Source organism: Epinephelus moara, chromosome 8 (assembly GCF_006386435.1).
Source record: "Epinephelus moara isolate mb chromosome 8, YSFRI_EMoa_1.0, whole genome shotgun sequence".
NCBI classification, from domain to species: domain Eukaryota; kingdom Metazoa; phylum Chordata; class Actinopteri; order Perciformes; family Serranidae; genus Epinephelus; species Epinephelus moara.
In genome coordinates this window covers 20,616,884-20,633,219 of record NC_065513.1, presented here as the reverse complement: position 1 = coordinate 20,633,219, position 16,336 = coordinate 20,616,884, and the positions used below count along the sequence as shown (strand labels likewise).

At 41.2% G+C, this 16,336-nt stretch overlaps 2 protein-coding genes across 4 annotated transcripts; both read left to right on the top strand.

The window, feature by feature from the left end:
• The first annotated feature begins 108 nt into the window (after positions 1–108).
• Positions 109–7,953, top strand: LOC126393714 (acyl-CoA dehydrogenase family member 11-like). 2 transcript variants are annotated; one of them, XM_050050012.1, is made up of 15 exons: positions 109–139; positions 1,259–1,599; positions 2,768–2,991; positions 3,128–3,227; positions 3,669–3,786; positions 4,164–4,306; positions 4,404–4,556; positions 5,064–5,158; positions 5,265–5,364; positions 5,453–5,593; positions 5,674–5,766; positions 5,845–5,952; positions 6,053–6,224; positions 6,563–6,629; positions 6,711–7,953. In XM_050050012.1, exons 2-15 carry the CDS (start codon positions 1,321–1,323, stop codon positions 6,823–6,825), a joined length of 1,908 nt encoding a protein of 635 aa, XP_049905969.1. In that variant the 5' UTR covers positions 109–139; positions 1,259–1,320; the 3' UTR covers positions 6,826–7,953. The 2 variants fall into 2 exon arrangements, with proteins under 2 accessions (XP_049905969.1, XP_049905968.1); XM_050050011.1 differs by lacking the exon at positions 109–139 and adding an exon at positions 169–418.
• A 153-nt stretch (positions 7,954–8,106) lies between these two features.
• Positions 8,107–16,238, top strand: slc8b1 (solute carrier family 8 member B1). 2 transcript variants are annotated; one of them, XM_050050014.1, is made up of 15 exons: positions 8,107–8,507; positions 9,555–9,707; positions 10,233–10,285; positions 10,708–10,765; positions 10,981–11,086; positions 11,195–11,362; positions 12,135–12,248; positions 12,339–12,410; positions 12,502–12,632; positions 12,755–12,896; positions 13,014–13,135; positions 14,392–14,545; positions 15,313–15,393; positions 15,482–15,546; positions 15,669–16,238. In XM_050050014.1, exons 1-15 carry the CDS (start codon positions 8,349–8,351, stop codon positions 15,858–15,860), a joined length of 1,770 nt encoding a protein of 589 aa, XP_049905971.1. In that variant the 5' UTR covers positions 8,107–8,348; the 3' UTR covers positions 15,861–16,238. The 2 variants fall into 2 exon arrangements, with proteins under 2 accessions (XP_049905971.1, XP_049905970.1); XM_050050013.1 differs by having other exon boundaries at positions 12,336–12,410.
• Positions 16,239–16,336: the final 98 nt, after the last annotated feature.

The following is a 16,336-nucleotide window of genomic DNA, read 5'->3' as shown; positions in this document are numbered from 1 at the left end:
CTTAAAATCTGGGGAAATGAAAAAAAATCTCTATTGTGTCATATGTAATTTGAGTATAGTGACCCTTTAACTGGACTTTTACTTTGAAGGCGAGAGTTTGCCGCTGTGGTGAATGTAAACAGTGCTGGGCCAACTTCCGGTAAGGTTGCCAGTATTTCTCTTACATCTGTGAAGCTTATATGTTTACTATGCTGATAAATCCGTTTTATTAAAGCAATTACAAATGGAAACTAAGTACTTATCAATGTAAACTGGGCAAAAGCGCCATTAACACGGATATATAAAAGCTTCGTAACTGTTAGTTAACGTTAGCTCACCGGCTGTTGATACTGTTGCAGAGCTCAGGTTATGTCAGGTTGCAGACAGAGTGGACACTACACTGCGCAGTTTGAGAAAGAAAGTCTAAGCTAACATTCAGGTTGGCAAAGTGTTGCCCGCATTAACTATTAGACTGTAATTAAAGTAAAATGAAATTACTGAGAAGCTAATATCTGCTCAAAAAAGGACAGCGGAGTAAAATGAACTTTGACCCATTTTGGTGATGTAGTTTGGCATCTGTCAGGTTGTTTTCAGTGTAATGGTGCTGGACATTTTTTAATGAATATCAATCAACTATATAAAATGTGCTTTTATTTGGTGCCAGTAGATATCACTTTAACCCGGTAATGCTGATACTCGTTTGTCTGCTTTTGTGTGTTTGAAGGTATGGACTGAACTAGGTAGAAAGTACTGCCAACACTGGCTGCTTATCGAGGAAATACCGAGTGTGTGCTATCAAACTGCATTTTATTTACATTTTATTTTACAAGGGTATATTTGGTGGACATTTTAGCACTGTTTTAAATGTACAATATGTAAAAAATATTGCTTCACAAGAGCCAGCAAGTCACCACTGCACTGTGCTTTCTCTGACAGTGGCTCATTCAGTAGTCCTTTACAGATGTTCACATGAGTTCCATGTTGGTTTGTGGTTTTCCACCAGTGTTTATGGTGACTGACTGATTTTAGGGGTGTGATAGTTTTGAATTATTATCATTATTGGAAGAAATGTCTGTCTATGTTGAAAATATTTTATTGTAGAAAAGTATTACTTAAATGTTACCTACTTCTAGGTAAAATCATTTGCATATGAACAAAGACATGCTGTATGTTTGTTTATATGTAAGTGTTGCATTAAATATTATATCTTGGTTTAGATAATCCTGTAAATTGCAAAATTATGTAAAACTAACATTTCTCTCTCCCTGCCATCACACAGTTGAATACTTTATCAGCTGGTGCTCTGCTGACTCCTCCACCTCAGACTGCAAGCCTTGAGCCATGTCAGTGAGCTCACTTCTGCTGAACCGCCGTGCAGCTGTGGGCTGCTGCAGGGTGTTGTGTGGTGCTTCTCAACCACTTGTCCACATTAGATTGGCCAGTGTAGCTGATCCAGGCACAAGAAGATCCGAAGAAGAACAACTATGGGAGGCAGCAGGCTCTCTGCCGTTCTCCAGAGCCAAGATAGGATCTTTCTTTCAGGAGAGGCCAGTGCTGAAGAACCCATTTCTAGAGGATGCCTTGCTCAGGGGATACCTGAGGAGACACCTCCCCCAGGAGGTGAGGAGGGAGCAGCTATGCCTTTAGCTGCTGGTTGAAATATACTAGACAAAAATGACCCAACGTTGTGTTGCATTTTGAGCCTTAGTAATGACATATTAGTTGTTAAGTGAGAAAGAGCATTGAAGTTCAAAGTCCTGTGTGTAGGATTTGGGGAATCTATTGGCAGAAGTTCTATATAACATTCATAATTGTGTTTTCATTAGTTTATAATCAACTAAAAATAAGAATCATATTTTTGTTACCTTAGAGTTAGCCGTTTATATCTACATACAAAACGTGTCCTCTCCCACAAGGTCTGACATGTTTTTCTACAGTAGCCCAGACAAATCAAACACTGGCTCAAGATGGGGCCTTTCGCATTTTCGTGTTGGCCACTGTAGTTCTCCTACATGCTACACTGGGTCCCCAGGAAGTGCGATGGGCTTTGAAGCCAATTTTCATAGTGGCCAGACAGTAGCATTACAACTTCGAGGTCCGTCATGTGATGCCATTGGGCCCAAAGAGACTTTTCCCATAGACTTACATTGTGAAAGAGATGTCTGTAAATCAGTGGATACATTTTTTTTTTTTTAAGTGTCACAACCCCTGTGAAGTGAGGATTTGATCCACTCTCTCTGATAACATTTTAAAAGTCTAGAAGAGCTGCATGATAAAATCATTTTATCCCTATTCAAGTTCATGGAGGGCTTTATAAGAAGTTAGACACTCGGCTCGCAAAACTCTGCAGTGTGCTTGCTCTTCGGGCCAAACAAACAGTAGATTGAGGTTCATTTATACTCGGGAAGTCGACCTTTTTTGGCTTCATGTGCCACTGAGCAACATTCCTAGGATTGAAGCACTTGACACCATAACCAGTTCTCTTAGTACATCCATGCTTGGCACACAGGAGAAGTTTCAGTTCTGCAACTTCACCGCCAGATGCCACTGAATCCAACACACTGGACCTTTCAGTAATGATGTATGTATGTATAAGATACATATTATATTATAATATTAAGTTTTGCTCCATAATCCATGTTACTAATATTTATAAATTCCAACCAAAAGAACATGATTTGGTGATAGCTTGAGCCAACAACTGGACAAGATCTGTCTTGTCAGACATAAATAAGCTGAGTTCTTGTTCATAATCTGTGTGACTGTATGTATATAAATCTGTTCACAGGCAGCTTTCTCAGACCTGTGTGCATTTGGAGAGCGAGTGGCAAATGAGGTGGACGAGTGGGGCCGAGAGTGTGAGGTTTCTCCTCCACGGTTGGTGCAGTTTGACCCCTGGGGTCGCAGAGTGGACCACATTGTGACCTCCCCAGCTTGGAAACGTATGAAAGACCTGTCAGCACAGGAAGGACTGGTTGCCATTGGCTATGAAAAGTCATTTAGAGAGTGGAGGTCAGGAGACTGGTGTACTTCCTCTTTCAGTTTAGCTCACCTGGCATATTTTAGTTTCATGCACATTTCTTGTCAGTTTCAAATAGGAAGTTTTTGTTTCTAAATTAGGAACTAAGAGAACTTGTGTGTGTTCCAGTCGTGTGTACCAAATGAGCAAGCTGTACATCTTCTCCCCCTCCTCTGGGCTCTACACCTGTCCTCTGGCTATGACCGATGGAGCTGCTAAAGTCATCCAGGTGTGTCAGAAAAGGAAATTAACTAACATCGTGTACTGTATGTCATAAACCAACACCATCATTATATTGGTGGAGAAACTTGGATAATCTGTTTGTGTTAGTTTAACAGTAGCTGTGTTTACATGCACGCCAGTAACCAGATTATCACTTGGTTTCTGTAGCCTTTTAACATACATTTCTTAAAACCAATGTAAACAAACCTAATCCTTTTTTAAACAAGAGCACATGTGCATGTAAGAGGCAGTAACATTGCAAGGTTGCTGCAAGATGAAATTAAAGATCCTTTGTTGTAGCTTTATGCAAAATTCAATCCAGAATTAGAAATAAAGAAGTTGTAAGCCTGCATTTCCACAGCTGAACAGTACAATGTATGTTAAGGTCCCAATAACCTCCTTTTGAGCTTGTAAACATGTGAGTGATTAATTGGCTGTGTATGTGAAGTCCACAGGTGTTTCGTGGCCAGTAGATGAAGCCTACAGTTGTTTGACCACCCGTCAGCCTGAACGTTTCTGGACGTCTGGACAGTGGATGACAGAGAGACAGGGAGGATCTGATGTAGGTCAGTAGTTTACATTATTTATTTCATTTTTATTTTCCTTTATTTAGCCAGAAAGGCCTCACTGAGATACAGGATCTCTTCTTCCAAGGAGTCCTGGTCAAGATGGCAGCACAATCAACATAATCAGTGACACAGTCGTCTTACATGAAGCAGTATCAGCTTCAGCCCACATATAAAAGGCTACAGTACAACAACTGTCTGTATTTGACGGAGCCTATGACAGTTGTTTAGATTTCATCAAGAAAAACTCCAGAAAATGTTAATAAATGTTATAGTGCGCACTGACTATATGTCCCAGGAAAGTTGATATGACACACAGTTTATGCTGTGCAGAACAAGACTTAAATGTTGCCTCTCCCTGTCTTGCATTTCCTCAGCCAGCGGAACAGAGACGGTGGCTGTTCCCCAGACAGATGGTTCATACAAACTACACGGCTTCAAGTGGTTCACCTCAGCTACAGACGCAGACATGACTCTCACGCTGGCCAGAGTGCAGGACAGAATAGGAGCAATCACACCGGTACTGCTTACATCCTCAGACATCAGTCCTCACTCTTCTTGACTGACTTAGAAAGTAATCTCACTGCACTGTATGTATGCTTGTCTCTGTCCCACAGGGCAGCAGAGGTTTGTCTTTGTTTTACGCAGAGGTGAGTAGAGACGAGGATGGCCGGCTGAAAGGTATTGAGGTTCAGAGACTGAAGGACAAGCTGGGCACAAGACAGATGCCGACTGCTGAGCTGCTGCTGGACGGCTTGCCGGCACACAGGGTCAGTTACAGGTCATAATTTATTGCAGTAATGATAAACTTTAGATTCCTTGTCTGGTCCATGTAGATATGATCAATGCCCTCTGTTACAGCGAAGCCACACTTTTTAATATGTTTGAAAAGTGTGGCTACTTTTGCTGATTCATTATATTCCAAATAAAATAAGTTCCTTTAATAGACTGCTGTGCATAAAAACACTGTTTTTAAAAAATAAATATATATTATGCTAGCCTGAGTTTTTGGATTTGAATTTCCTTCAGCTTCAGCTCAAAATATTCTCAGATTTATAAAAAAAAAAGAAGAGTCTAAAAACAATTTGCAAACAAGCAAAAAAAATACCTGTAGGCCTACCTTGCCCATAACATTTTAATTACAGCATGCTGCTGACTTGAAATCAAATAATTTCCATTTGCCATCGGCTGTTTCTCCACAAATATGTCAGACTTCAAAAGATTTTCCTGTTAAAAAAAACTGTAATTACAGTAATTACAATTCTTTATGTTTTCAGCTCTCAGAGGAAGGTAGAGGTGTGGCCTCCATAGCGAACATGTTGACAATAACCCGGATCCACAACAGCATCTCTGCTGCAGCTGCAATGAGAAGGCAGGAAAATACTCATACTACTGCACTGAGTCCTGCGCTGATGTCCAAAAACATGCTATAAATAAGCTGATTAATGATATGTGTGTGTGTGTGTGTGTGTTCACAGGGTGGTCCAGTTAGCTCGTGACTATGCCACCCGCCGCACTGCCTTTGGAAAGCTTCTTAAAGACCACCCGCTGCACATGCAGACTCTGGCCAGGATGGAGGTGAGCTGGCAGGGCCTGAACAAACTACACAAACTCTATTCAAAGTTTCCCATCATGCCTCACTCATGCTTGCCTCTGACATGGACAGGTGGAGACTCGTGGAGCGTTCCTCCTGGTGATGGATGTGTGTCGTCTGTTGGGCCGAGAGGAAAGCGGCATGGCGACGCAGCTTGATGCACACCTGCTGCGTCTGCTCACTCCTGTGGTCAAACTGTACACTGGGAAGCAGGTGCGTTGCTCTTACAAGTGTGATAATAAACCCGCTGTTTTCATAGAAACCCTCACTGTTTTTCTTGTGCTGTGTCTCAGGCTGTGGCTGTGGTGTCGGAGGGTTTGGAAAGCTTCGGTGGACAGGGCTACATCGAGGATACCGGGTTGCCTGGTCTACTTCGTGATGCACAGGTGAGGTCAATACATAAAAATCAACAGTATTTTAGAGTTTTTGCAATCTTGAACTTAACCAGGCTCTTTCCTTCTCAGGTGTTGAGTATATGGGAAGGTACCACAAATGTTCTGTCACTGGATGTGCTGCGCTGTGTGGCACGTAGCTCAGGAATGGTTCTTCACGCATACTTCAGCCATGTGAAGGTATGCGGTCAAGGATTGTTCCTGTCAAACAAGTTCAGGGACACATCTATGATGGAGTTGAACAGGAATGTAATGTGCACTTGTTTTCTTCTCTTTGCAGTCCCTGCTTGCAGGTGCATCAAGTGTTTCCTCGTTGGCCCCGGCGGTGAAAGCAGTAAATGGTGCTCTCTCTGAGCTGGAGGACTTTATTCAGTTAGCAGCTACAAAATCACCTAGTTACCTGGAACTAGCAGCGAGAGACCTGGCATACAGCCTGGCTCGCATTTACACAGGTAGGAACCACAATCACACATTCCCTCCTCTCCCTTAAAAAAGTACATCACTGATTTAGCGTTTGACTGCTATAATATTGGCTATGTCAACATTACAAGGCTCAAAGCTCAATTGCGAGTTTTTCCCCAAGTCTTATCTTTCTACACTGCTCACATTCATGTTTGAAGTGACCCATATCTGACGTCAGTGGGAACAAACCTCTGCACTGAAATGCCTCACATGCAACTAATAATGTCACACACACATGCATTGGAACATCAACAAAAAAAACGCCACATTTGCAAAACAAGCATTCTGGGAAAAAAAATCAATAACATAGTGTTCTGTACATTAACAGGTGCCCTCCTCATCGACCATGCATGTTGGAAAGGATCCTCTTCATCTGACACCTATGCAGCTCTCAGGTAAAAAATAAATAGATAAATAAAAGAACGTTAGATTTATACTTCTTTTATTAAAAGCAGATTTTTATTTTCCTTTATCAGGTGGTGTGAACAAGACTTGTGTCCTGTGGCAACTAAACAGGCGAGGGGCTGCTATGAACCCAGCACAGCACCACTTGATGCTGCGCTGGTGTATGACCGACCTATCCAAGACTGAACTGTTCATAACGGAGATGACTAAGACTGTTTTATAAAAAGTGAAACATAGAAATCAAACTGCAAATCGAGTTTCTAATACAATGTAGTTCCGTCAATGTGAAGCATTCATGTAATATGGTATTTATTATATTTCTAAGTCCACAATCAATCAGTAGTTTTGTCTGCAATAAATATGAAACTATAGATGCACAATTTTTGTAGCATTATAGTGATTTTTTTAGAGGCCTGGATGAGTGAAAAAAAAGTGAAGTGGATAAATAAAACATCAACCTAGGCTTTTTACATTCACAGCCATGAATACTACAAACCACAACAGATATACAAACCACATAATCACTGGTGCATAAATAGTGTTGGGAAGGTTACTTTTGAAATGTAAGGTATAAATGCTAATAAATGTATGTAAATGTAATCACTAGTTACCCTGTTCAAAATGTATAAAGTAATGTCACTATTTTAATAACTTTCTCAAAGTGATGTAACTTATCTCTCATTTGATTACTTTTCTAACAAGAGCGATAAAGCTGAAAAAATGCCCTGAAAAAGGTCATGTCAAAAGACGGCATTCCTGCACAGCGAAAAGATGCAAAGCAACAGAATGAATGTTATATTCTACATATAAACTTTTACCGAAAAAATTATATTCCAATGTAACCCCTTTGTAGTTGGCAACATTTTGATTAGTAACTGTAATTTCATTTCTTTCTTTTTTCTGCAGTATCTGTAATTTATTTCATCTATTTTGTAATTTAGTTACATGTAACTAGTTACATTTAACTTGTGTGAAGTCTACATGATACTTAGCACAACAAGTCAGAGGCATTTGGAGCAGGAGGGGCTGAGTACATGCAGCCTTCCTGGCTGTGGGAGAAAATGCATGCATAAGCTCCAAACTGTGAAAAACGTGAACTTTGCAGTTTCGCTTAATTTTTACAATTCTGTTGAACTGTACTTTTTATTTTTTTATTAATTATTTTGTGCCTTCACTCAGTTTTATTGCGCCAAACTGTATATCTGAATTGAGTGAGTGCCAAGTATGCTAACGATACTACTAAATGATTAAATGGTGTACAGCATTTGTTCGAAAATAAATTAATAAAGAATGTGTACGCCCACTTAAAGTTTTTCCACTTCTCTATGTGTTTGTTTTTTTAATCATTATTATTTTGTATTTCGGTATCCCTTTTTTTTTATTTGTTTCTTTGTTTGCTTGTGGAAATTCAGATTTTTCGCGGGGTCCCTGAAGGCAGCACACGTCTGGTTGGGAAAACAGTAGGTGGGGTTTCAGGCGAAGGTGTACACAGTGTACACGGACCTAGAACATGAGTAGTGCTTAAAAAAAGACCTGAAGAAAATAATCAGAAATATTAAAGTGAAGATAAGGCTACGACAACAGCAGCGACGTTTATTTGAATCCGTTTTCTGGCTTTATTTAGGCTAAAACGTGCGGATTGTAGGAGTGAAACAACCCACCACAGTCCTGTCCAGCAGAATGGACGCAGCTCCAGGATAAAGTAAACCATGTCTCCTGCTGTTTACCTGTCTCTGCTGCTGGTGTTATTGTGTCACCAGCGGGTCACCTCGGGCTCACATGTCCTCAGGAACCAGCCTGGTGTCGGAATAGCCGGGCGGTCTTCAAACTCCACACTAGTCACGATGTATCACAGCAGCAGCGATGAGGTGAGTGAGATTTATTAACCACCAAAATCAACATGTTCACTGGCATTCATGTGAAATGTAGCTGCCACGTGTATGTGTGTTTGTGCTGGTTGTTTACTGGTAAACATCTGTGCGCAGTTTGATTTATAGCTGACAGGTTGTCAGCAGGTTTGTCCAGCTGTCACATGATTAGTGTGGTGTCATGAATGAAGTTTAACAGCTCTGGTAAATGTGACACGTGCGTGTTCACATCAGGGCAGATGTCATGTCCTCCAGATACAGGTGGTTAGATATATCTATATATGGTCTCTGTGTAGTCTACACTGAGGGACAGTGTACAGTGTGATAATGTGGCTGAAGATAACTATTTCCTACTTTACTCCCATTGTAATGAAGGCCTGTGTATGTTTGTCTTTTCAAAATAAAACCAGCATTGATTAAGAAATAATAAGAAATCCCATCACAATTAAAGAGACCTCATCAAGACTGGGTTACCAACCAGGCAATGCTGACCCCAGATACTCAGGGTGCCCATAGGACTCAGGTCCACTGTGTATCAGTCTGTGGTCATTTGTTGTGGGGAATATGCACCACTAAAGCACAATATAGGAAGAAATGGAAAAAAATTTGGCTGCTGTATGCAACGCTACATAACAACGAGCAGGACTGCTTTTATATATTTTGCAACAGTACAATGAAGCTCTTTTTTGTCAAGCATTTAATTTGCTGGAATAGTTTCTATTTTATCCTTAGTGCCCACTCTGAATTGATATTATGTCTACCTGCTGCATATCCCTCAATAATTTTGTGTTTGATTAAATTACATCAACTGGTTGTCTGCTAAGCAAAATATTACAAAGATTCTACATGTTGTTTGGAATGTGTGGTGTATCTGATGGGTACTTGACACAAGATATACACACAATGAGATAACGGGAAAACGGGGACCCACTGATCAATTTGAGATGTTAAAAATGTATATTATGAATGAATATATATAGTTTGAGGTGTTTAGACAAATAAGTAGGAAAACTGATGTCTGTCTTTTCTTCTTGTTTGTTTGTTCAGTGTGACCATGTGATGAACGTCAGCGCTGCAGACCGCTGTGCGTTTGTGAAGAGTACACCAGACTGTAACATGGAAGATGGTTTCATCAACTACCTTAATGTGGCTTTCTGTCTGCTTCGGCCCAACCTCACACCTCTCACCATCACTCTCTGTGTAAGACCAGTGTGTGTGTATGTGTTAGGGTGAGGACAGTTTGAAACTCTGCTGCTCAGCACCAGCTGATCTTTTGAGGAAGATGACTTTGCTGTGGGAGAACCTGGAATTTTAAAACTTCTGAATTACTGCAATCAGTCATTTCACTCTTTGCTAAATCATGGATTTTTGTAAGAAAGTAAAAACTTCCTGATTTGCCCTCTTTACATCACAATAAATCAAACTGTCACTCTGAAAACAGCATTAAGCACATTGTCTGGGGGAAGAACAGACAAGGGAGATTTTGCTAAATCTACCAGGGAAAATCTGTCAGTGTAGTAAATAATTAGTCCACACTGAAGTTTAGGAACAATAGGATCAGTGTGGTCAAACAAGGCCATGTTTTTACAGGGTCAACTTGTTCAACCTGGTTCTTGTTTGTAGAGCATTTATCTGAGAGCGACAGACTCAAGCAGCACTTCTGTCCTCTCTGAGTGTGTGTTAAGAAACCATATCAGACCTTTACTTTCCTCTGCTTCTCCACAGATTATTTGGCTGCTCTTTTTGTTCGTCATTCTCGGGCTCACAGCATCTAAGTTGTAAGTGTCTCTCGTGTTGCCAGTGTCAATATTTGCATCCCACAAGTTCCCCTTTACATGCCAGCAAGCTGAGATCTTTCATTTTCATTGATTCGTTCCAGTCATGGCGAGTGTTACGCCATGTATACCAGCCCACATGTGCAAACTACACACACATTCATGCCCACAGTGCAGTCAGCTTAAAAGTCACATGAAGAAGAGTCACGTGACTGTGGAGAGTTTTTCATCAGTTTCACTTGAGTTGTGAGATTTCCTCAGAGGAAGCACAGTTTGTTATGCCTTTCATACCACCCACTCCCACTTCACACACTGAAAGCACGTGCCCTACAGTGGCTCAATGACAGAGAAGCAGCTATATGTTTGATGTAAAATGAATTTCTCATGAGCATAATCATTTATTCTTTGTCACTGTTTCTCCCCAGTTTCTGTCCCAACCTGTCAGCCGTCTCCACCAGCCTGCACCTCACTCACAATGTGGCTGTATCCTTTTTCTGCATCCACTATACTTCCCTCAGAAGTTCTCACTTTGTTATATTTATATACAGTCAGCACAAAGCAATCAGACTGGTGATTCACCAACACAGTTCCTCTCAGTATGATTTTTGTGGTTTCTCCGTCTACTTTCTCGATTTCTGTCCATGCTGTCAAATGATATTTAGTGAAGAATATTTTCCTTGACTGCTGTTTGTGCTGAGGGTGTGACGTTTCTGGCTCTTGGTAATGGAGCTCCTGACATCTTCAGTGCCATGGCAGCTTTCTCCCGCCCACACACCGCCGGGCTGGCTGTCGGAGCCTTATTTGGTAGGTGCAGCCTCACACACCATAAACAACTCAAGCTTTTCATTATGAAAACCTGGTTTGCCTCATTGTAATCATGCTCAATCTCTGTCTCCCTCCCTCTGTACACAGGAGCTGGTATATTTGTCACCACAGTAGTCGCAGGCAGCGTGGCGCTGGTCAAGCCTTTCACTGTGGCCTCCCGTCCATTTCTGCGTGACGTCATCTTCTACATGGTGGCGGTGTTTTGGACTTTTGTCATGTTGTACAGAGGAACCACAACACTAGGAGAAACACTAGGTATACACACATACACACACATACACACACACACACACACACACACACACACACACACACACGCTCTCTTTCTAGTGTTTTTTTTTTTTTTTTTTTGCCTTATTGGTCCATTGTAAGAGGCAGTTTTAATCGAACGTCAGTGAAATATTTGCATTGTATGTTGGTTAATTTGTACAATTAAGATTTATTCTTTTGGATAATAAAATTCCACATTTAACACACTTAAATGGTTTTGATTACCTTTACAGCTTCAACACTTCACCCCTGCGTCAGGGTCATTTCTTTGTTTGTTTTAGTTAACAGTTAACAGATGGTTTCAATGAGTTTATTTGAAGGTTAGGCCACAAGCCAAGAAAAAAGAGAAGCTCCTACTTTGTTAGTAAATTGATGCACCTTTTTGTAACTGTAAAATCTAAAGTCTTCTGGGACGTATCTTTTTATTTTCCATCTAAACAAGTTTATTTACTTACACATGTAGAGGATTTTGCAGCCTCACAGGGTGGTGTGTGTGCTCACTTGTTCTGGTGCCAACATCTACAGCCTCAGACTGCAATCTCAGCTATTTTCTGACCGAAAACAATCCCAGCGTGCAGTTCCAAAAGTCGCCCAGCCATACTTTTCTGTGAATCACCTACTCTCTGGTGGCACATACCCATTTTTAGATATTTCCACACAAACAGCAAACTATATAGAGAGTATGTTGTGTATGTATAAAGTGATTTCTCACACTGTGACATTTTTAGCTTCACTTAGCTCCATTTCCTTTTTCTAGGGTACATTGGCCTCTATGTGGTGTATGTGTTGACTGTTATCATCAGCGCGTACATCTACAACAGGCAGAAACATTCAGTGAACTCCAGTGTGCGGAGTACTGCACATGTTCCAGGTTAGAAACCCAAATACATAAACACAAAGACGAATAAAAAATATATGGTTTTCCACAACTGCCACTGACGTTTTTTTTTCTTTGCAGCAGAGTTTCACTCATCCGACTCGTCTGATGATGATGTTCCCTGCCTGACTGGAGGAACCATCCAACAGGAGTATGGTAGGAATTCTTTAAGCCACATTATGAGAAGATACACTAGGATTTTTCTGCATGACCAGGACAATAACGTGCATGTGTATGTGTGTTTCAGAGTCAGAGTACAGGCCGCTTTTGCCTTACTCAGAGTCCACAACTCAGATCCTGCTGCGCTCTCTGAACCCGGTGGACCTCAGGAAGTGGCGGAGGAAATCGTGGAGCTGGAGAGTCCTCAAAGTACTGAAGGTGTGTGTGAGAATAGACAGATACAAGGGGGAAGTGGAACAAACCCAATGTCTGAATGAATCTGGTTGGTACACCAAGTGAAAGGAGTGAAAAGCTATTTAAAACTGTCCTCCACCAATCAGACACCACTGGAGGTCCTGCTGTTGCTCTGCATCCCGGTGGTCGACCCCGATAAAGAAGACAGGAACTGGAGTCGTCCACTGAACTGCCTTCATCTGATCACCGCTCCTCTGGTGTGTGTGCTCACCTTCCAGTCTGGGATATGTAAGTGCAGCATGACATACTGTAGCAGCATAATCTTAATTAGGTATATAGTTAAATCATCACCCAGCTATTTTTTAAATTCTTTTTTAAATCTTTTTTTCTTTAACTAATGTCTAGATGGAGGCTATATGATCCATGGAGAGTTTCCCCTCTGGCTGCTGGTGCTTCTTCTGGGACTCTTCCTGTCTGCTATTGTCTTCTGCACCACCACTAACGACTGTCCTCCCCGATACCATCCAGTAAGTCTTTGTGGAGATTAAAAAGGAACAAATATTATCCAGAATATGCACCCTTTTTGGAGGTGGGGTGGGCAGGGGTTGCAGATTATCACCCTCAGTTCTTTTACACATCAGACATACACATCAGAGGATATAATCATCACTCTCATTGATTGGCACTTGCACTCAGGGGGATTCCCCCTGCTGATTAAGTGTTTTTTATTTGTCTAAAAAACTTAAGTGAATTTAGTGAGGTCAAGGTTTACATTACCCACAATGCATTGCAGGTATGCATTTGGTGCAAGAAAATACATCCCTAGTTAGGTGGCAGTGATGTGGGTAAAACTCCAGTTGCTTACCACCGAAGAAGGAGAAGATGAGTAACTTTGGAAATAGATAGGATAATAAAGTTTACGTTTTTCTAATAGTATATCTTGTAGGTCTGTATGTGTATAGGTCCACTAGTTACGAAATAATTATAAAAAATCTCACTGATAGCTTGATATTATACTGAAAAAATGGCATTTTAATTGCAGTTAATATTTACACAGATTGCTGTAGCTACTTTTCAGCTTGTGTGATTTTTTTTAAACATTTTCTGTAAAAATTCTGTAAAAAACCTGTAGAAATAACAGTTAAGATAATCATGATACAGATCACAAACAGAAATTTCTAAATCAAAAACCGATGAAGCTAAATACCAAGTGCCGGCATATTGCAATCATTGGCAGAAGATGCCTTCGCCTTATTCAAATAAGTCTACAGGTGTTTCTGACTATTTGTTATAAGAACTGATAGTGCTACACTCACAACTGGCGGTCAATCCACGATAGTTTGGGCTTAAAGTGAACAAGAGCAGGTGCGTTCCATTTCTATCCTCCACTCCTCCCCCACTCACTTTCCCTCTGCTCTTTATTTGGCCCCTGTGTGATATAAGGTGTTATGTCATACTATGGGTTGAGGGTATATTTAATAAGGGGAAGTGAAACTTATTATGAAATGCAGAGTTGGGCATAAAACAAAGCACTGGACAAACAAAAAATGTGACCCGATAGTGGCGCTAGATAAAAAGTCAGGGGATCACCAAAATCAGCTCGATACGTCTTTGCGAGATAGTATATATTCATCATAGTTCATTCATTCTTAAAAATCACTGTTCTTAAAACATCTTTGTTACCAGACTGGGTGAGTGTAGTGTGTCATTCATGCTGTTATGGTGAAATATGCTCTGTTGCTTGTGTGTATGTGATTTTAAGTTTGCCTTTGTCCCTCTCCAGCTGTTTGCTCTGTTGGGCTTCATAGTGAGTGCAGGGTTGATCAGCGCAGCGGCCTCTGAAGTGGTCAGTCTTCTGCACATGCTCGGTGTGGTGCTGACTCTCAGCAACACTGTCCTGGGGCTGACTCTGTTGGCCTGGGGCAACAGCATAGGAGGTGATATTTGTGAACCTACTTCTTTTTTTCTCCAAATATATACAAATGTGCATCAGTCAGCCAAAATCTTAAAACCACTGTCAGGTGAAGTGAATAACATGAATCATCTTGTTACAATGAAATATTCTGCTGGTAAACCCTGGGTCCTGGCATTCATGTGGATGCTACTCGACACGCTCCTCCCACACAAACACTTTTGCAGACCAAGCACACCCCCCATAGTAATGGCACTTCCTGGTGACAATGTACCCTGCCACACCCTAAAAACTGCTCGGGAATGGCTGGGGGGACGTGGCCTCCAAATTTCCCAGATCTCAATCTGATCAGCATCTTAAAGACGTGCTGGTACTCCAGAATGTCCATGTTCTGTGTCCATCGAGTCCCTTGGGTTGCAAGATGGGGTACCAGCATGTGCCACAGATGCTCGATCAGATTGGGATCTGAGGAATTCGGAGGCCAGGTTGAAGTCTTGAGCTCTTTGTCAAGCTCCACCAGACATTCCTGAACAGCTTTTGCGGTGTGACATAGTGCATTGTCCTGCTGGGGGGCAACTGCCATCAGTGAGTGCTGTTGCCATGAGGGGGGTCACTTTGTCTGTGACGGTGTTTGGGTGGGAGGAGCGCATCTAGTGGCATCCACATGAATGCAAGGACTCAAGCACACTATACTATAGCATTGTAACGAGATTTTCAATCTTTGATTAGTGAATGTTTGTGCTTAAAATCTTACACCTGTGTTACTCATTTGTATGCATCTCTCTTTTTCAGACTGTTTTTCTGACATCACCATCGCCAGACAAGGTTATCCACGGATGGCCATATCTGCCTGCTTTGGAGGCATCATTTTCAGTATCCTTACTTTACTAATAGTGTGTCTGTATAAAAACATAACTTATATAACAGTGACTGTTGCCGTCCTTGACTGTATTTCCTTTAGACATGCTGTTTGGAGTGGGTTTAGGATGTCTGGTACAGATGGTTAAAACACACTCTTATGTGCAGGTAATCTCCTCAAACATACGATTAAGAGTTTCTGATTATTTTTAAATGCACAGAGAATTGCAAATACATGACCATTTTGAACCCATGAATGTGTTACACCAATGTCTCTTTCTCCTCCTCAGTTTGAAGTACAGGGTTTGCTGACGTGGATTCTCGCAGGATCTCTGGGTTTGTCTTTGGTCCTGTCCTTCGTCATCGTTCCACTGTGCCGGTTCCACTTGGGTCGGACATACGGGATCTTTCTCCTCCTCTTCTACGCCATCTTCCTTCTCATTGCATTGCTAACAGAGTTTGGCAAGATCCACATGGCGTAGGTCTGACTCTCAGGCCAGTCTGAAATGAGGGACGTCCTCCTGTAGTGCAACATGACACACTGGAACAGAATGACACCATCTTCTGCACATAATATTAATGCACTATTTATACAAGAGTCATCGGTACACTTTGTGCTCTGACAAATGAATGACAATGTTCTGCTCAGGGAGAGCTGAAACTGATCACACTGTGCCTTTATTCAACTTATCGTTTGTGCTGGAACTGTGACGGCACTTTGTGAGTCCAGAGGGAAAATACAGGATGTAGAAATTTATACTTTAAACATTGTGAATTAACTAAAAAGTACTGTAAATCAAAATGTTAAAATGAACCTGTACAAAGCTTCTTTTGGGGCATTAAATAATTTTGTTTTGGTATTTGTTTTTACAGGTCCTAGTAAGGTTATGCTGGTGTGTGTTAAATTATACATTATCAGTAAATAAGCCTGCAGCTTGATATACAGCAAAAATACATA

Bases quoted from the DNA above. Each gene is read 5' to 3' on its own strand.
- LOC126393714 (XM_050050012.1), top strand. From the start codon at position 1,321: ATGTCAGTGAGCTCACTTCTGCTGAACCGCCGTGCAGCTGTGGGCTGC. The intron at 5,365-5,452 runs GTGAGCTGGCAG...TGACATGGACAG, and splicing joins AGACTCTGGCCAGGATGGAG to GTGGAGACTCGTGGAGCGTT. The intron at 5,767-5,844 runs GTGAGGTCAATA...TTTCCTTCTCAG, and splicing joins GTCTACTTCGTGATGCACAG to GTGTTGAGTATATGGGAAGG.
- slc8b1 (XM_050050013.1), top strand. From the start codon at position 8,349: ATGTCTCCTGCTGTTTACCTGTCTCTGCTGCTGGTGTTATTGTGTCAC. The intron at 9,708-10,232 runs GTAAGACCAGTG...GCTTCTCCACAG, and splicing joins CTCTCACCATCACTCTCTGT to ATTATTTGGCTGCTCTTTTT. The intron at 11,087-11,194 runs GTAGGTGCAGCC...CTCTGTACACAG, and splicing joins GGCTGTCGGAGCCTTATTTG to GAGCTGGTATATTTGTCACC.